The sequence below is a fragment of the Nanorana parkeri genome, unplaced genomic scaffold (assembly GCF_000935625.1).
Source record: "Nanorana parkeri isolate BGI_ZX_2015 unplaced genomic scaffold, ASM93562v1 scaffold15, whole genome shotgun sequence".
Lineage (NCBI taxonomy): Eukaryota > Metazoa > Chordata > Amphibia > Anura > Dicroglossidae > Nanorana > Nanorana parkeri.
In genome coordinates, this window is record NW_017306283.1 from 1,941,750 (window position 1) to 1,963,212 (window position 21,463).

Genomic DNA, 21,463 nt, shown 5'->3' on the forward strand with positions numbered 1-21,463 from the left:
TGCCATTAGGGAGATTCACCCGGTTTGTTCTGGTGACCGTTATCAGTGAAAGGGAAAGAAAGTGCCACATTTTGGGTTGTCACCGGAACAGTAGAAAGTAAGCACAAGGAAGGCGCCCCTTTTGTGCTTACTTTCTAGATTCTCAGCTCTCCCGGCTTCTTTGGGGCAGCGTCCTGCAGTGTGCCTGAGAGGATTTCCCACTGGGGATTGATCGTCCGTGGCGCTTCATTTGTTTTTATTTTGTTACTGTCACCGGAACAGGAATAGATAAGAAATCTTCCAATGGTGACATTAGTTCTGGTGACCACCAGGCATTTCCCTCCCTTTGGAGAGATTTCCTTTCACTTCCTGTTGAGCCTATTGGACATTAGACATGTGCGATTCGTTTCTTTCCAAATCAAAATTCGGATGACTTTTCCGAAAATCGGACATTCAGACACATCCAAATTTCTGAATCCCAATGCGTCCGAATCCGAATTTCTGTTTCCGAATTTCGGATCCCGCCCGAATTTCGCTCAAAAACTAAACTGAATCGGACATGTGACTTTTCTGGCCAATCAGATGTGTTTTTCGGTTTAATACATCCGAATGGGTCTTAACACGAATTTTCGTTACAGGCAACATGGGAGCCATATACAGTATATACATATAATACGAAAGCTGAATCTCCTAGACCCGAATGCCATTCGGCTCTGGGAGCCTCAGCTTTAGTAATATATGTATATGGCTCCCAGACCCGAATGGCATTCCGGAGCTCCCCAATGCAATTTGGAAATTCAGATCCCGAATGCCATTCTGGTCTGGGAGCCTCAGCTTTAGTATTAATATCTGTATACGGGTTTTATGTGGTAGTCGTAACGAACGTTCATAAACTGATCCGAAACTAACGAAATTCAGTTTATGTCCGAATCCGAAACCCGAAGCAAGTTAAATGTCGGATCCGAATCCCGAAATAACGAAATATTCGAACCGAACCAAATTTTTTCGCAGCTTACCTGTCTATTGGACATGTGGCCCAATGAGATGCCGTGCGAGGCAACGGACTCATTATAGGGATGGTCCTGCCTATGGATCAGGAGGAGCCCGGACACACAAAGGTAGACAGGAGCACCCGAAAACCCCAGGTTGGGAATCATGGCATCGGACATATAGGAAGCGGGAGGTGCACTCAGCCCACCGGGCTCTCCCTATAACTAAAATATCACTTTGTTAAAAGCTTCATTATGGCCGGTCTAATGACCTCCGCCTCCCTGGTAGACAGTCCTCAGCGCAGGACAATATTGTATCTTCAATAATGGATAGGAATGCTCTTCCAGGCCAGCATCAGGACACGTTAGTGTAAGAAGAGCTGCAATTCCCCAGATCCCGTATCTCTGCACATTGTGGAATGTGTGCACAGCAGAGCACATTTCCTGTTCAACTGTCAGGTTTCCTGAAATCCCTGCTCTCGACCCCAGGGCTCTCCAAAAGGCAGGCTCCTTTTTTTTTCCCCTCTTTCCTCCTCTCTCTCTCTCTCTCTCACATGCTAGAAGATTTTCCTTCCTGTCCGCTTCCAGCTGGAGAAAAGGCTCAATGGATGCAATTCAACCCTCTCCGGCTTAGCCATTGTCTGGATTGCGCTCACAGCCTGGGATCCGTGTGATTACCATTCCGCTTCTTTGCCGGGATTTCGAGTAGCCGAGCCGTCCTGCGCCTTTCTGTCGACTTTGTTCCCCCCTTTTCCCCCTCCGTGGAACATGGAATAATGGGTTTTAATCCGGGACGGAATCTTGGAATGGGAATTGGAGCTGAACACATTGTGGTAAGTTCTCAGGCTAGGCGTGGTTTGCAGGGCATTGTCTAACTTTGAAGACCAGTTGGGTCCTCGGCTGGAGCTCAGAGGAGGGATGGAGCAGCTGCGGCTTAGTGGTTAGCACATCTGCCTTGTAGCACTGGCGTCCCTGGTTTATATCCCGACCAGGGCACTATGTGCATGGAGTGTGCATGTTCTCTCTGTGCTTGTATGGGTTTCCTCTAAAGATGTCCTGGTTGGTTAAATGCCCCTGTTTTCCAGGAACACACCATAGAAACTTATTCTTAGGTAGATGTTAAACCTTAACTGGATGGGCCCGTTCACTCCAGATGCATGCATACAGCCACAAGGCAATTTACATTGTCACGGATGGGGTTGGTTCACATCACCACAATGAATGTGCACTGAAAAAAGTGCACGTACTTCTTCTACTGAGCGCAGCGTGATGTGACGCATTACAGCCGCCTTGCACCCCGCTGTACCCATAGAACTTAATGAAATGTCACTTTGTGACCTTTCAATAAAGTTTTTTTTTTTTAAGCGCATCACAGCCCTTTTACGCTTGCTACACGAGTAGCGTCTATTTATTTTGCGCATTTGTCTCATGTTCATTTCAATGGGCTGGTGTTTGGGCTTTGCGTGTTTTTGTGCATGCAGCAACACGCGTCTTGCTTTCCAGGTTATGGCGCCATTAACAATGAAAGAAAATGCAGGAGCGGCGTGTGTTTTTTACGCATTTCTTGGATGCGCCGTAATTTATGCGTGCGTTCGTGCTCGTTGCAAGTGTGAATGAGGTCTAATGTGGTCAGGTTGAAAGAAGACACAAGTCTGTCGAGTTCAACCAATAGAAATAAATGATCGGAGACATTGAAGATCTCCCTCAGGGCTGCTGATCTCCTGATTTGCATCAGCTGCACATGATGGCTCCGGTCCGGCTTTTTTGGTTCACCTTGCCTGTGCCATGTGCTCCGGCATGTGCTATTAGACTTCTTCAGGAGAGGGTGACACCTCAAGAGCACAGGAAGAGCACAGGAAGTGAGATATTATTTCTTGATTATTGATCCTTTTTATATTGAGATTTCAGTGATTGGACTGATTAAAGTTGAGGTGACCCCCTAACTTAATAACGTTTTATTTTTTCTAAAGCGCCGTGCATCATAAACAGAATTTTTGTATTTAATTTTAATTTTCTAACATTAAAATAATAGTTTTTTTTTTTCATTCACTATTTGCATCTCTGAGCTGCTGACTTCCTGCAGCTTTTTTTGCAGCCACTTCCTGTCTATATGCACTTCCGGGATGACTACATGCCATTTCTTAGCGGGTTTCCCTAATATTGACAACCCAAGTTCTGCTGGGGTGTCGCTCTGTCACATGGGTGCCTATTGGACATTATTAGTGATTCAGTCCTAAAGGAGTACTCCAGGAATTTCACAATTATGGTGTGACAACATCTGTCAGTATCTTCCAATTGCTCTACTGGGTTGTCACCCTTTCGTGTGGGCTCCCAATGGACTTTATTAGTGAGTCACTGTCTTAAAGGAACACTCCTGGATTTTTAAAAGTTAACCCTTGCACTGCTCAATATGTCTAGGGAGCAAAAATAAAGCAGATAGACTCACCTGATCCTCTGTCCTCCCCGGCTGCTAGATTGGTCCCCGCAGCCTCTTCTCCCCCAGGCTCTGGCGGTCTAAGTATCTGTGACGTCATCACTTCTAATATAGCATACTAGACATGATAATGCCAAGGGACATACTGCAGCCGGAGTAGAGAAGGGGGAGAGGTGAGCGGTCACTGCCATAGGACCGAGGGTCGGCTGAGTATTTCATCTTTAGAATCGCTCCTAGAGAAAAAGCGAGCAATTAACCCTTGCAGTGCATGGGTTAGCCCCTCTGCAAGGGTTAACTTTTAAAAATCCAGGAGTGTTCCTTTAAGACAGTGACTCACTAGTCCATTGACTAATCCATTGACTCACTGTCAATTGGGAGCAGATGTTGTCACTCCATAACAGGAAGTGCCTGAGCTAGAACTTTCGTGGCAGGCTCACCGGGGATTATCATATGGTGATGGAGGTTAGGAAAGGATCTCTTCCTCTCCTATGCTGACACTGCAGGCCCACCACGTCCTCTTATCAGAGGAAAGGCTGCTAATGGTAGTAAATACATTGATGGCTTTTACAAAGTATCCTGGGAGATTGTATCCAGAAATCCATCCACATCAGCTGAGGAAAGTACTTTGTAACCTTTCCCCCTTCAGAGGGGGTGACACGGAATCTGAAGGGAGGCACAGGGGGCTGAGAGGGGGCACACTGAGTTCAGAGCATCGGAGGGGGAGGGGACCCACACTGAGCTTTGTGCAATGAGGAAGGGGGGTGTCCCACACTGAGCTCTGTGCACTTGGAGTGGAAGGGGCCCACACTGAGCTCTGTACACTTGGAGGGGAAGGGGGGCCCACACTGAGCTCTGTGCACTTGGAGGGGAAGGGGGCGCACACTGAGCTCCGTACACTTGGAGGGGAAGGGGGCCCACACTGAGCTCTGTGCACTTGGAGGGGAAGGGGGCCCACACTGAGCTCTGTGCACTTGGAGGGGAAGGGGGCCCACACTGAGCTCTGTGCACTTGGAGGGGAAGGGGGCCCACACTGAGCCCTGTGCAATTGGGGGGTGAGGGGTCCCACACTGAGCTTTTTGCAGCTGGGGAGGGATGAGGGGTCCCACACTGAGTACTGGCAGGATCAACAGGTGAACAAAAAGGAAAAAGAACCTAAAAGAAAACTAATGCAGCCACCACATCTAAGGACTGCAGTATACGACATTTTTGTTTTTGTGTTTCGATACAATTTAACTTTTTTCTTTACAGTTTTTGTTTTTTAAACTGTTTTTATCTAGAGAAAGAAGGACTATCCACAATTGTTGGAGATCTAATATATCCATAATCCTCATATATCCTCGGGTTCAGTTCTATAAAAATAACACGGGATATCACATGTTAACACTGCTCTGCTTGTGTCAGCGTCTACCCCGCCGTGTTATATCATACACCGTCATGTGATCTCACACACCGTCATGTGATCTCACACACAGTCATGTGATCTCACACACTGTCATGTGATCTCACACACTGTCATGCTACAATAGTCTCTGCATTTTATCAGATCCGTGTGATACTTCTCCGTCCAGCTGGATATGTTCCGGTAATCACATGATCAGTGTTAAAGCAATACAGTAAATGTGTCTATCACACATGGGACACAGAGCTCACCATAGGAGCACAGGCAGAGAATAATGTAATCACGTTATATTCCCATATGAGTGTTAAAGGTGAACTCCGGGCACAACAGCTTTCATTGAAATCTATTCCTCAGTAGCCACAAAGGATATAAATCCACTTTGTGTGCATCAAATGCCTTTCCAAATCCAGTTATTACCTTGTGAATGTAGCAGTGACATCATCACTGTACATAACCTGTACAGAGAAAAAAGCTGTGGGAGGGGCCCAGTAGCTCCACCCACTACAGGCAGCCTGCAGAACACTATAGCAGGGGGCAGAGACAAGACCAGCCACCTTGCACACGGAGAGAAAGCAGCAGTGAGCGGTGTCTTTGTTACAGCCGGAGGAGGCGCAGACAAGACCAGTCACCCTGCACCAGGAGAGAGAGCAGCAGTGACTGGTCTTTATTACAGCAGGGGCGGAGACAAGACCATGATGGGATTGACAGTTTCACCTTAATTGGAGTGCCAAGGTTGCCTACCCCTGATATATGGTGTCAATTGAGTGGCTGCTGATATATCACATCCAAGATGGCGGTACCCAAATGAATGATCTGGTGACAGGTTCTCCTTAATCTCTGAATGGTCTGGTGACAGGTTCTCTTTAATCTCTGCATGGTCTCTTGCACATGTCTGTGAAGGTTCTCATTCTTCAAGGTCATGGTATATCTGTACAAAATAAATCAAGGCAACTGGACTTGCTGTATTTTTCTTGAAGACGTTTCTCTGGTCATCCGACCGGCTTTCTCACTTTAGAATTCATTCAGAAGTGAGAAAGCTGGTTGGATGACCAGTTAAACGTCTTCAAGAAGAATACAGCACGTCCATTTGACTTGATTTATTTTTTACAGATTTTTTTTGAAGCCCGTGGAACGTGCATCGTAAACAAACTTCCCCCTGTGAACAAAAAAAGTGGACCGTGGAATCACAGTACACAAAAACGTGCACAAGGGTGCTTGGTCCTTCAATCAAGAAGGGACCTACTTTCCCGACCCCCCGGGGCGCAAGGCTCCTGACAGGGGTTGAGTCTGTTGGTCCACCAACCCGAAGGCCGGTCGTCCCTCACAGTACTAGGTGGGGGGCTCTCCCAAAGAGAGACCCCCCAAGTTGGGGGGAGACAGAGAACCCTATACAAGGGCACAGAATCGCCCCCCCACATCGGGAAAAGGCCCCCGAAGGAACCTGCACCCTCCGCAATCTGTGGGTAAATTTCAATAAAAAAATGCCAATTCGTGCATAGAGTGCAAAATTTTGTACAGATGTCTCATGCACAGTTCATGTCTTGGGCTGTGATAAATGCCGTTCCCTCACATATAGAATGAAAGTGTCTGTGATGATGGGACTTAGCAGGGAGACATTGTGCTGTTCAGTGGAAAGGCTCGGCAGCCACAGGAAACGCTGCTTTGTAGGGGACATGAGAGGAAGGAAAAGTCTTTTTATGATCCTGTGTTCTGGGCCCTTCGTTTTCTGCTCCATGCGTGTAACACTATCCTGCCTCTTTAATGAGCTGAGTGTTGGTGACATGGAGAGGCTGGGAGATGGAGGAAGCTCTGGCCAGTGTACAGGGGGGACCCCGGAGCAGATGTTGTCCAGCTGGAAGCACGAGATCAGTGCGTACTATGACAAATGACTGGACGAAGCTCTCCTCCACAATTCTTCAAGGGGAGCGAGAGGCGTTGTCACATTTTCTTCCAGTAGATATATACAGTGTGTGCATCATATGAGCTGCGTGTGAGCAATCTTATCAGTAAGTGCCAATATTATAGAACCTTGAGGCAGTGGTGGCTAGTTTCATTGATAAAGGGGTCCTCAATGCAGTCCCTGACACCCCTAAAGGGCCACAGTGTATATAATGTTATCGGAAGCCAGACATACAACAGGATGTAGTCAGGGACTATGGGCTTGTAGCACGGGATGGTCAGAGACTACAGGCTTTCTACAAGAGATGGTCAGAGACTATGGGCTTGCTACAAGAGATGGTCAGAGACTACAGGCTTGCTACAAGAGATTGTCAGAGTCTGTGGGCTTGCTAGAAAGAGATGGTCAAAGACTACGGGCTTGCTACATGAGATAGTCAGAGACTACAGACTTGCTACAAAAGATGGTCAGAGACCATAGACTTGGTACATGAGATGGTAAGAGACTACAGGCTTGCTACAAGACATGGTCATTGACTACAGGTTTGCACCAAGAGAGGGTCAGAGACTACAGGCTTATTACAAGAGATGGTCAGAGACTACAGGCATACTACAAGAGATGGTCAGAGACCACAGGCATACTACAAGAGATGGTCAGAGACTACAGGCTTGCTACAAGAGATGGTCAGAGACTACAGGCTTGCTACAAGGGATGGTCAGAGACTACAGGCTTGCTACAAAGGATGGTCAGAGACTACAGGCTTGCTACATGAGATAGTCAGAGAATACAGACTTGCTACATGAGATAGTCAGAGAATACAGGCATGCACCAAGATATGGTCAGAGACTACAGGCTTGCTACACGAGATGGTCAGAGACTACAGGTTTGCTGCATGAGATGGTCAGAGACTACAGGTTTGCACCAAGATATGGTCAGAGACTACAGGCTTGCTACACGAGATGGTCAGAGACTACAGGCTTGCTACACGAGATGATCAGAGACTACAGGCTTGCTACACGAGATGGTCAGAGACTACAGGCTTGCTAGAAGAGATGGTCATAGACTACAGGCATGCACCAAGATATGGTCAGAGACTACAGGCTTGCTACACGAGATGGTCAGAGACTACATGTTTGCTGCATGAGATGGTCAGAGACTACAGGTTTGCACCAAGATATGGTCAGAGACTACAGGCTTGCTACACGAGATGGTCAGAGACTACAGGCTTGCTACACGAGATGGTCAGAGACTACAGGCTTGCTACACGAGATGGTCAGAGACTACAGGCTTGCTAGAAGAGATGGTCATAGACTACAGGCATGCACCAAGATATGGTCAGAGACTACAGGCTTGCTACACGAGATGGTCAGAGACTACAGGTTTGCTGCATGAGATGGTCAGAGACTACAGGTTTGCACCAAGATATGGTCAGAGACTACAGGCTTGCTACACGAGATGGTCAGAGACTACAGGCTTGCTACACGAGATGATCAGAGACTACAGGCTTGCTACACGAGATGGTCAGAGACTACAGGCTTGCTAGAAGAGATGGTCATAGACTACAGGCATGCACCAAGATATGGTCAGAGACTACAGGCTTGCTACACGAGATGGTCAGAGACTACATGTTTGCTGCATGAGATGGTCAGAGACTACAGGTTTGCACCAAGATATGGTCAGAGACTACAGGCTTGCTACACGAGATGGTCAGAGACTACTCGCTTGCTACACGAGATGGTCAGAGACTACTCGCTTGCTACAAGAGATGGTCAGAGACTATGGGCTTGCTACAAGATATGGTCAGAGATTACGGGTTTGCTACTTGCACACCAGGTGCTCATTAACACGCAAGCTGAATTGTTCTCTATGTGCCCTGTTTATACCATACATGTGCGGTGATGTGTGTTGCTTAAAAATGCAGCAAGCCACAACGCTCCATGGTGAGCAGAATGAAATGATAGAAGTATAAATAAATAAGTAAATAGTGCGATGTTACACGGCTGCTACACTCATGTGAATGAATCTTAAAGGATGTAAAACCCGAACTGAATGATGATTACTATGCTGATGCTCTGTGTGTTATAAACAATCACCATGTTTAATTAACAGGGGAAAAAAATCACCTTTATTCATCCTTTGTCTCAGTGCTGCTGATTTCCTACAGCCTCTTTGCAGCCACTTCCTGCATACATGCATGTGTTTGGGCTGTAATTAGACGTTAAGTACTTATCCAACGATTACACGTGAGCTAAGGAAAGTAGTAGCAATGCCCCAAATGGCCACTAGGTGGTCATGTATTATAACCAAACTCTTCACTGAATCTGTATTCCTACAACAGCACGGTGCAGAAAATATAAACTGTAGTACAAGACAATACAGAGAGTACTGCTGAATCTCCACAGGGGTGGAAGTCCTTGAAGGGACTAATGGTCAGTCCATTGGCAGAACAATGTGCACTTTGTTTTTTTTAAATGAGCATGTTCCTGAAGCCTGGGAAGAATGCTAGCTGGTGAGATACACTCTATGGTCAAACGTTTGTGGACTCCTGAGCATAACACCTACCTATATATCCAAAGATATGTGGGCACCTCTGAGCACACATCCAGCGCCATAAAGATATGGTTAGATGAGCTTGGTTGAAGAACTCAAGGAGCCTTCAAAGAGCCCTTACCTCAACCTTACTGAACGCCTTTGGGATGAATTGGAAGGACAATTGTGAGCCAGGTCTTATCCAACATCAGTACCTGACCTCAACCTTGCTGAACGCCTTTGGGATGAATTGGAAGGACAATTATGAGCCAGGTCTTCTCATCCAACATCAGTACCTGGGCTCAACCCTACCAAACACCTTTGGGATGAATTGGAAGGACAATTGTGAGCCATGTCTTCTCATCCAACATCAGTACCTGACCTCAACCCTACTGAACACTTTTGGGATGAATTGGAAGGACAATTATGAGCCAGGTCTTCTCATCCAACATCAGTACCTGACCTCAACCATAATGAACACCTTTGGGATGAATTGGAAGGACAATTATGACCCAGGTCTTCTCATCCAACATCAGTACCTGACCTTAACCTTACTGAACGCCTTTGGGATGAATTGGAAGGACAATTATGACCCAGGTCTTCTCATCCAACATCAGTACCTGACCTCAACCATAATGAACACCTTTGGGATGAATTTGAAGGACAATTGTGAGCCAGGTCTTCTCATCCAACATCAGTACCTGGGCTCAACCCTACTGAACACCTTTGGGATGAATTGGAAGGACAATTATGAGCCAGGTCTTCTCATCCAACATCAGTACCTGACCTCAACCCTACTGAACACCTTTGGAATTACTTGGAACACTGATTGTTAGCCAGGTCTTCTCATCCAACATCGGCACTCTATTGGGAAAACCTTCCCAATAGAGTGGAGGCTGTTATAGCCACAAAGCGGTATGGTGTGGGGACTCCATAATAATGGTCATGGCTTTGGAATTTAATCCACAACAATTATCTGTAGGTATGATGGTCAAGTGTCCACAAACCTTTGACTTTAGTGTAGACAAACTCTTAAGGGAGAACTACGGCTCTACTTTTTTGGCAATAGTTCTGTTTAGGTTAACAGGAGGACATTTACTATGTCTTCCTGTGACCTAAAATCCAGTATATAGCGGGCTTTTGCCCGCTATATGCTGACAGCACAGAGCCACGCTGCAGGGAAAGATCCCAACAGTATTGCTAGAATCCACTCCACCACCTGATTGACAGCTGGCTTTGCCTCTCTAGAGGCAGAGGAGCCTGCACCTTACCCTGTCTGTCCCTCCAGTCCGCGCTGGAGGAAGAGAGAAGGAAGGGGGGAATCCCTGCGAGTTGCAGTGACTGACAGACATTGCTCTCTGCAGTGGCGGACCTAATAACCAAAGGGCCCTGGTGCAAGATTTTATCTTGGGCCCACCTCCCAAGCTCTCTGTATGGAGAAGATCAGGAACCGAGCAATCAGCGGTATGTGATTGCTCACTTCTCGATCAATAGAGCCGACGTGTGACAGCTTCAGTGTCTGGGGTTGAGTGTATTTCACTCTCCTCATAATTCTCCTTTAAGGCAAACCTAGCCAAACATTTCCTGCCGCCTTAATTTGAGCTTTGTGTGGCCTTGTGGGCACCACCTAGCTTGACAAAAGTCGTTTTTTCAATCAACTTTTGCCCGCATCGGAATGCGAGGTACAGGTACGTTCGAGTTTTCAGACCCCAGTGCAGTGGGATCTGAAAACTGCGGCATGCTGCAAGCATGGGCTCGAACCACACCGGAACGCATTGGATTTGGTGTGACTGGGCCCTAAACAAGAGAAATCTAAAAGGTGTATCAGCAGCCAAAGCCATTACTCTTTCTGTCTTATCTAGCAGTGCTTGTGCATAGAGGATGTTGTAAGCTCTTCATTGGTCCCTCTCTTAAGTCACAGATTTTGAAAATGAATGAGCTTCCTGATGCTGATACACAGAAACACGTTGCACGTTCACGGCAAATGTGAACAGCACTTTAAATGTTGGTACTTAAAGTGACATTAAACCCTCAGATTTTTTAACATAAACCAATACTGTAATGTGTGCCTTACTGTAATCCATGGTAGTTTCCCTTCTCTTTGCTGCTCTTCCTTTTAAATCTGTTATCATGCTAGGGGAGAACTTCCCTTTGCAGCTGAGTGCCTCTTCCTGTAGTGCTGGCTCAGGTTGCAAACTTACACACAGACACCATGTATCCATTTCAGTCTGCTGCAAAACAGAAGTTCTGCCCAGCATGATAACAGATTTAAAAGGAAGAGCAGCAAAGAGAAGGGAAACAAACATGGATTACACTAAGGCGCACATTACAGTATTGTTTTATGTTAAAAAATCTGAGGGTTTAATGTCACTTTAAGCTAGCTATAGACGTACACAGGCTGAACGGGAGAAAATCACTCAATCCCCCCATCCACACTAAGCAGCATGGACGGAGAAATCTCTGCTAACTGCTATTGTATTCAAGCTTCTGCAACACCCATACACTGAATACCCAAACAGTGACTGGATGCCGTGATTGGATGCAGTCACTGTTCAGCCAAGAAATTTCCATCTGGCTAAGTTGACTTATAAATTGACACTTGTTGAGCCAACACACCCATGGCTTGGATTTCAGCCGATTCATCAGAAATCATCAGAAATTAAAGCTGTGTATGGGTAGTCTATCGGAATCCAATGACATCATCCCTCCTTTCCCAGTAACGGATGGCATTATTCATCTGATGCCATGCTGGGTGACATATAGGTGTCAATCATTCAGCAACTCTCCAGTACGATTGCCTAACTTATATTACATATCACTATCTGGGGAAAGCTAATTTGGTGTAAACATATAAAATGTGACATTACATCATTATGAGATCATTTGCCGTGCATGAGTCTATCGATTGTCATTTCAGCACATTGATTACTGAGGAATACTTTCAAAAATCTAAAGATCTCTCAGATGCACTGCTACAGCTATGCAGAAATATTTATTAAGTAGCAGCACACATTCATCTGCCGGATCATTAGCTCCAGTTCACTGCAGTTATAAAGACGCATTTGCCAGCAGGATTCTCTCAGATATTCACAAACAGAAGATCACATACACCAAAAATTCTTGAAAGGAACATTCATGGTCTCAGTGGCATTCACCATCTGTGTAGCATACTGAATATTACAGCGGCTACCATTATATGGGAATTTATTTTCTATGATCAGGACTAAAATGTACACTTTTGAGGGGTTTTTTTCTTTTAAATCAGGCAAACATAAAAGATTGCATGTTTATATTTGGTGTGCTCGTTGTTAGCCATACCATGGTGCCCTAGGTAAGACTCTCTGGCAATCCTTATCTGTTGTTAACAGAACCTAATAGCTCAAGTGGAAATCAAAACACACAAGTCAGGGCAGTAACTCCTTCCTTGTGTTGGTGTGTTACAATGTAACACACCAACACACAATGTAACATTGTTGCCCTGAGGAAGGGTCCCTCTGTGGCCCCGAAACGTCGGTTATAATTATTGCAACATGTATGATGATTTGTCCGATTAAATGGACTTTATCATTTGAATATTTTCCACTGAGTGCTGGTGATTCCTGTTCATTTGATATGCAGGGTCAGGACATTCAAGTTACAGTGAAACGCAGAGTACAGGGAGCAAATTACCAACCGCAGGGAGTCAGGGGATGCAGGGACAGAAGGTGTGCCCTAAGCTGCAGAAGAACTAATGGAAGAAAGCAGATGCAGATAAAGGATGCACATATAGGCTTCAGGGAGACAGAGGGTTTATGGAGTACAGTCTGCATAAAGTGGGGGGAGGGGGTTGCTGCAAATACAAGCTGCAGGGAGACAGGGGATGCACAAAGTACAGGCTGCAGGAAGAAAGAGGCCACAGACAGTGCAAGATGCTTATAGAGGGTTCAGCCAGTACAAACTGCAGTTGTTTTCATGTGCAGAGCAGAAAAACATAGAGGCGAATGGCCACGTGCCATGTGTGTGATCTCACAGTAACCAGATCTCTCCTCTGAATAATTCAGACCTGGCCGCTGAAGTGCAAGAATAACACAGGCAGATGATTTTGTGTGCTTTGTATTTTTTTTACTTTTCTTTCCAGTGCGCTAAGCCTCACGTGAGTCCTCAGCGGCCGCCAGGAGGATCAATAACTGCCTGTTTAGATAGGTCAGAGTCATCTGAAAAGGAGAAACAACTTTAGAAATCATTGCTGGAAATTCACCAAAACATTTTTTTTTGTCTTAATGAGGAGAGTTGTAAAGCAGCTTTGGGCAATGTGCCGGCCTTACACAAAAGCTATCACAGCCAATGTGTACCACAGGTCATATCCGTAGTTTTCACCATTGTCAGATGAGGCGTATTGTAGTCATTTCCAAGGGCACGTTGATAACTCCATTTGCGCCACTGGCCCCACTCACCACTGCACTAACATTGGAAATCCCAATCGCCACCACTGCACCAACATGCACAATTTATACCTATTCATTGTAATTGCAGTGAAATGCACAACCTCACTCACTGCCACTGCGGCAACGTGCACCACCCTACACATTGCCATTGCACCAGCACGAACAACCCTATGTATTGCCATTGCAGGAACATGCATGACCCCACTTGCTGCCACTTCAGCAGCACGCACAACCCCACTCGCTGCCACTGCAGCAACATGCACTACCCTACTCATTGCCATTGCAGCAACATGCACAGCCCCGCTCACTGTCACTACAGCATTATGCACCACCCTACTTATTGCCATTGCAACATCACACACAACCCCACTCTTTGGCCTCCCAGCAACATGCACAAGTCAATTCATTGCCATTACGGCAACACTCATGACCCTGTATGACCCTGCTCATTGCCATTTCAGCAACACACACAAGCCTGCTCATTGCCATTGTGCATGTTGCTGCAATGGCAGAGTAGGGCTGTGCATGTTGTTGCAATGGCAATGAGCAGGCTTGTGTGTGTTGCTGAAATGGCAATGAGCAGGGTCATACAGGGTCATGAGTGTTGCCGTAATGGCAATGAATTGACTTGTGCATGTTGCTGGGAGGCCAAAGAGTGGGGTTGTGTGTGATGTTGCAATGGCAATAAGTAGGGTGGTGCATAATGCTGTAGTGACAGTGAGCGGGGCTGTGCATGTTGCTGCAATGGCAATGAGTAGGGTAGTGCATGTTGCTGCAGTGGCAGCGAGTGGGGTTGTGCGTGTTGCTGAAGTGGCAACATGCAACATGCACAAACCTACTCATTGCTATTTCAGCAATACACACGACCCTACTCATTGCCATTGCAACAAGAGGCACAACCCCACTCACTGCCACTACACCTACATGAATAACCACAATCCCTGCCACTGCACAGACACACACTACCCTACTTGCTATTACTGCACTGATCTATACTTTCGACTAGATTTCAGTCAAAAGTTATCATTTAGTAATATTTCCCTATAAATTTTACCAAAAAGCAACTATCATATATCATACAGTATATGAAAAAAAATATTTTTTTATTGTAATGAATGATTCCATTGGAGAGACTCTGGCACTTTGCCCATTCATGGTAAAATTGGTAATTTTGCAGCAAAATCAATTTTAAAAAAATCACTTATCCCTAGTAGTCATTAGGCTTTATTTGTATCATGTTGGTGGTTGCTTGTGATATGATGGTGACTAAAGCCCGTGGCACACTGTATAAGAAGCCATGCAGAGCAAAGCAAAGCTGTGAGGAATGGACATTCACATGCAGTGTGTGAGAGCAGAGCGGCCAGATGAAAGACTACTTCTTCAGCCAATCATTGAACTCAATGGACGTCGTATCCTGACACACGGGTATATACTCACGATAAGCCGATTGGCTAAAGATGACATTTTTCATCTCAGCATGTTCAGCTATGCGAGCCAGCGAAAATTAAAAGACACACTGCATGCGAAGGTCCGTGTGCCACCACTCCGCATGCAATGTGTCACGGACTTTAAGGCTGTAACACATTGCACGCGAAGCAGAGCGGTCACTCGCTACCTTCGCATGCAGTGTGTCATGTAATTTTCTCTCTCCGGGACGTCAGCTTGCGAGAGCTCACATAGATGAGCATGATTTCATCTTCAGCCAATCGGCTCGCGCGTATAAACCCGTGTGTCACGATGCGAACTCCATCCGGTTGTTACGCAGGAGCCGATTGGCTGAAGATGCTGTCATTCATCTGCCTGCACTCAGCTAACACACTGCATGCAAAGCTCTGTGCCTGACAGCTTTGCTTTGCTCTGCACGGCTTTGCATGCAGTGTGTCGAGGGCTTTACAGTCTCTTGTAACATGTTGGTGGTCACTAATATGGTATCAAAAGTTTTAAATAAAATTGATAAACCATCATAATTTCCATTTAAAACCCAACTCTTGGCTCATAATGAGTAAATGAGCCTAAGTGAGGTTTGTAACTATTCAATATTATGAAATTAACTTTTTGGTAACAATTCTACAGATTCAAAATAACGCATTGCAACCTATTGCCTTCCGCTCACCATGTCATGGTCGGGTTTCCCCCTTGAAATTGCTGAAATATATAAAAGTCTCTCCTAGTTTAGGAGTTTTATTGTAGACTATCACGTACCTGGTTAGAGACTGAGTGTGTGGAGGCCTCCCTTACACCTCGTGTCCCAAGAACTCTGAGGTTGGGGACAGAGTCCAAGTGGACAGCGAGTGGCACGAGTGCCAGTGGTGATGACACCGTGCAAGCCGAGAATCCAGGGATGCTGGTAAACGAAATCCAAGTAATCAAGCCGGGGTCAGATCCAATCGAGCAATCGCAGTACAGAAGGGTCAGGCAAAATCAAAGTCCAGTAATCAAATCCGAGGTCGGGGGTAGGCAGCAAGCAAGAATCGTCAGGTCCAATCCGGGTCAAAGCAAGGCAAGAAGAATACCACAGGAAAACAGGAACACGGGAGAGCTAAAAGAAAATCCAGCAATATGGTGGTGTTCGATCCAGGTTTATATAGGGGAAGTAGGTTGATGTGTCACTTCCTGTGAGCCATTTTGGAGGTGATCTTCTGCGCATGCGTGGAATGGCGCGTTTCTCGCTGGAACGGCAATGCGCACTTGGCGCATGCGCAGTTACAGGGGATCGCTTACATAGACATTGAAAAACAATACAACAAAAAAGACGTATCTGTTAAATCATCAAAGGGCACAATAACAAGATATTAGCATGCCTATGCAGAGAAACAACGGCACAATAAACCCTCAGCGTGACATTTACATAACAAATATTTCCCTCATATTACTCATTTCCTATTGAAAGACACGAAAGTGAAATTACTTCCCTCCTTCGTAACTTCTGAACAATTCACACTTGAATATTTCTTTCTTCTTCCCAGCAAAATAAGTCGTATTATATATCACCGAATTAGGTGTTTATACTTCTGCAGACATTGCCGGGCTGTTGGTCTTGGCTTTGGAAGAGAGACATGTTCACTCCTTAGGTGACCATGTAGTGTTATAATGTGTCACCTGCACTCCTTACAGTGATTGGACCTTGATTAGTACGTTGTTCAACAATAAATTATCAATAGAATTGAATGCTTTCGAATAAGTGGTGGTGATCTCCGTCTCTACGATTTTGGAAAACACGGTGTCATCCATGTAATCACTACGAGCACCATGCCCGTAGTGATTACATGGATGGCACCACTGCGAGCACCACGCTCGTAGTTATTATATGGATGTTTTCCAAAATCGTAGACACTGAGATCACCAGCTCTCATTTAAAAGCATTCAATTTTATTGATTATTTATTGGTGAAACATGTCACAAGCGTCAATTAGCCAACGTTTTGGGGCCACACAGAGTCCCTTCTTCAAGATATATCAGCAAAAAGTTTCCCAGCCCGCTCACCAGCCAGCATGCCAAAAAAAAAAAACCTGTCTAACCGCTAAGGTTAAAAACAGAGGTTTTAGATACACGTCTTCTGCAGAATATGTGAAAGCCACACTGCCTCATCAAGGCCCCTCTGTGTAGTGCGGTCCTAACTCTAACCTATGAGAATCTCCATCTTGGAGCACATGTAGCAAAAGATACATTGGGTGCAGGTTCGCCAGGAGGCAGCCCAACCTCTTTAAAGGCATGGGGACACACAGGAGACCCCGCACATCACAACGGCAGCTGAGACCCCCAGTGTGTCACTGCACCAAATCAGTCAAGCAAAACAAATGGCAAACGCACTTATCAACTCATAACCAGCTTTCAAGCAAGGTGCTTCTTACTCTCACGCTCCAGCCCTGCTTTACAAGGACTGTCAGATGCAGGGTGGACTGCTTGCATTAAAAAAAATCATTTTCTGATGCATTATTGATTACAGAGCTACATTCATTTATGTCTTTTATATCTGCCTGGAGTTCAGCTTTAATTTTTACATTTTTATTTTGCTAAGTAAAAGTAGTCATGAAATTGCGTCCTTATTTCCTCCTGTGCAGGATTTCCTCTGAATTATAGATATCCCACAATTCCTGGGCCAGATGTGTATCCAAAGCTCTGCGTGTCTTGATGCTAACTTAGCTTGGGGGATCGATGATGAAAAAGCCAGCAAGCATTTGCACTCATTTGTAATATAATAACTGCATCTCTGCGCCCATTGAAACTTGATTCCCATTAAATATCGTGAGTCATTCTTTATGTTTTTCAGCAGCATACCGTCAGCCGCATGAAAACAAGCAAATTGCCGTAATTTGGAGCCATTGTGTAATAATCCTTTTCTCGCTTGTGCTACAGGTCATTCGCAGGCGGTGACAGCTGAGACATGCGATCATCAGCGTCCAGGCTCTCGAGTTTTTCCTCTAGAGATTCATTATGGAGTCGGTAGGTGACCTCTTATTTCAAATCGTTATTATTTAGACCCTGTGAAACTCGTCAGACTCGGCTCTGGTTATGGAAATGATTCATTCATTTTCAAAGAAAAATGAAATGATATAAAGTATGCATGTCCCGAGGATAAACTTAACAAACTGCCATTATGATTGTAAAGCTGGCACCTGGATGTGCTTGAAGGTACCTTGGCTTATCCCTGATTGCGCCCCAGAAGCTCTAAATAAGGGCCGATCAATTATACAAACCTGAACCCTCCCTCGCCCACACATCACAATTATAGGCCAATCATAAGACACTCAAGGTGGGAGGGGGCGGGGCAAAGCCCAATTTTAGGAATTAAGCAGATTTTGTGGTTCTTGGTGACACAAGTTATATCCCTTCTCCACTCTATCCAAAATGTAAAAAAGTTTGCCTGGAGTCGAACTTTTATTTTACCCTTAAAGGAGAACTATGAGGTGCGTGATTTTTTCACTCATCCTCATAGTTATAGCCGACCTGTGACAATGAGACTATCAGAGGTCGGCTCAGTAGATCGGGAAGTGAGCGATCATACCGACGCTCGCTCACTTTTCGATCCTGTCACTGCAGAGAGCCATGACAGGGGAGGGACTGGATTCCCCCCTCCCCGCTCCGATCCTCCAGCGCTGACTGGCGGAACAGACGGGGGAGGGGCGGGTACAGCTGGCGTCACTCGCGCAGCTGGTTGGATCCAGACATAATTGTCGGGATCCTTTTCAGCTGTGGTGTCTCAGTATACCGCGAGCTGTAGCTGTAGGGAGGACGCTAGTTTGTGTCCTCCCGTTACCCCCAGGAGAACTATGAGGAAAAGCCCTAACCCCATAGTTCTCCTTTAAAGCCCATCTCTGAGCAAAGAAGCGCTGAACATCTCGTTTCTATGGAAAGCTGTATGGAAACCGCACTGATCAGCGCGGCAAAAAAGGGTCAGGGAGAAATTTAGGTCCCTGGTTCGAATCTAGGTGCCCCCTGTAACTATTGTCCACCAATATTTTTGAAAGAATTCAAGAGGTCCCTGGTTCGAATCTAGGTGTCCTGGCCCTGTTTCGCATCTAGGTGCACCCTTTACCTATTGTCCACCAATATTTTTGAAAAAAAAATATGGCAACTTCTAAATTGCTATAAAAAAAAAACAATTTTCAGAACAACAGCACAATAAGGGGGGTATAGCTCAGTGGTAGAGCTATACCCCACTATCAATGAAGAAAGCAATGATCATTTACCTATTGTCCACCAATATTTTTGAAAGAAAAGATTCAAGAGGTCCCTGGTTCAAATCCGGGTGCCCCCTGTAGGCTTTAAGCTCAGTGGTGCTTAAAAAAATGTTCTCTTGCACCATTCAACTGAAGATCATGAGGTCTCTTGTCCACAGTGGTGCTTGAAAGTAAAGATGGCAGCTTTGGGGACGGAATTACCGATAAGACAATTGAAAGATCTAATGTCGTTATTCCAATATACGAAGTGGTATCTAGAGTCCAAGATAGCAGGATCTCTGGGTCCCTTGGATGTTCTTTAGGGCTCACTGGGTGGGATACAAATGAGTGGTCTCGGGCTGGTCCTGTCTTTTCTTGTCTTTGCTTATATTGTATTTCTTAATTTTATTTTTTATTTGACTAATTCTACTACATCTACTAAATCTATGCCTTCTGTTTCCGATTTCTCTGAAACGCGGTAAAGATCGCATTCCAATGATGTTCTTAGGGGGGTGTAGACATTCCTTTATAGCCAAGGACGGGGAATTGCAACTAGTTTTAATACGATTGTGTTGGGTACTGGTTAATTCAAGACTCATATATATATATATATAGACAGTTATAGACATATGTATAGACATGTGCTAGGATGTTTGATGTTCATTTTCTGACATGTTCTGTTGCGCCCACTCAGGGGGCTATACTTGTATTGCAACTTATGTATTATATACCAATAAAAATGATTTGCTAAAAAAAGATGGCAGCTTACAACTATCAATGAAGAAAGCAATGATCAAAAGTCAAAGAAGGGGCGTGTCCTGGACATGGCGGCGTGAGGAGCACACTGAGAGAGCTCCGAGACACCCGCTCACGTTTTGCACTATTTCAAAGACTTATAAACCAGTACGAACCCCACGATCAACATGTCTAAACGGGGGAAGGATGGAGGTAACAAGCGCCTGACCCAAGACGATCCCATCCAGCATTTTTTTGCTCCCCGAGCCTCGGCTTCTATGACCCGCAGCGGTGCCAAGATGGCGCTGACGGCCTCTGCTCCTGTGTCCCCCCACAGGTCTCGTAGGCGGGATTCCCCAGCTCGCAGCGCCTCGCCGGCAGATTCCACCGACCTCTTTGACCTAGACCGGGATGCAGACCGGGACTCGGGCAACGACCTCCCGCCTGACGTGCACCTTTCTGATCATGCCCCCGTACAGATTCAATTAGATGTGGGCACGACTGGTACCGGATCGTGGCGTTGGCGTCTGAACGAGTCCCTCATTCAGGACCCGACCCTTGCGGGGGAAATTGAGGATGACTTGCGCAGCTACTGCTCACTAAATCAGGCCTCGGATTGTTCCCCTTACTCGATTTCGGAGGCACACAAGGCATTCATTAGGGGTTCCTTCGTTAAGATGGGGACTCGAGTCAAGCGCCAACGCCAGCAACAGATTGATTCTCTTTTGACACAAATCCATCTTCTTGAAACTAGTCACAAACGAAGCCCAGACCAGTCACTGATGGCAAAGCTGACTGTCTGTAGAGACTCGCTGCGCTCTTTATGCACCCAAAGAGAGTCAAAGAAATTTGTTATTTAAGATATTTAACAAAATTAAACCTGTGTGCCAGCGACTCAGGAGATCCCTGGTTCAAATCTAGGTGCCCTGGCCCTGTTTCGAATCTGGGTGCCCCCTGTAACTATTGTCCACCAATTTTTTTTGAAAGTGAAGATGGTAACATGTAAATTGCTATAAAGAAAAAACGAATTTTTGGAAAAAAAGCACAATCAGGGGGGTATAGCTCAGTGGTAGAGCATTCGACTGCAGATCGAGAGGTCCCTGGTTCAAATCCGGGTGCCCCCTGTAGGCTTTAAGCACAGTGGTGCTTAAAAAAAATGTCTTCTTACACCATTCAACTGAAGATCATGAGGTCTCTTGTCCACAGTGGTGCTTGAAAGTAAAGATGGCAGCTTACCACTATCAATGAAGAAAGCAATGATCAAACAAATGTGTTATTTATGTATGGGATTGTTCACGTTGGCGGATCCGCGTGGCCGATCCACCCCAGGGCCCAATGCAGGTCCATTAGACATGAGGATGCCGAGAGGCAAACCACAGCCAGAGCAGGGGGGGGGGGGGGGGGGGGGGGGGCGGGT

The 21,463-nt window shown here is 45.8% G+C and overlaps 1 protein-coding gene and 1 non-coding gene across 6 annotated transcripts in view; both read left to right on the forward strand.

Annotated features, from left to right (window-relative positions):
- The first annotated feature begins 1,714 nt into the window (after positions 1–1,714).
- The window catches only part of ASAP1 (ArfGAP with SH3 domain, ankyrin repeat and PH domain 1), a 222,158-nt gene continuing 202,409 nt past the window's right edge, over positions 1,715–21,463 (forward strand). For all 5 annotated transcript variants that reach the window (XM_018558673.1, XM_018558708.1, XM_018558717.1 and 2 more), the window contains exons 1-2: positions 1,715–1,801; positions 18,008–18,094. In XM_018558673.1, coding sequence (XP_018414175.1) covers positions 18,036–18,094 — 59 coding nt within the window. In that variant the 5' untranslated portion in view covers positions 1,715–1,801; positions 18,008–18,035. The remainder of the gene's footprint in view (positions 1,802–18,007; positions 18,095–21,463) is intronic.
- On the forward strand, positions 21,099–21,170 carry TRNAC-GCA. Its single transcript has one exon. It is a non-coding gene; the product is annotated as a tRNA-Cys (tRNA).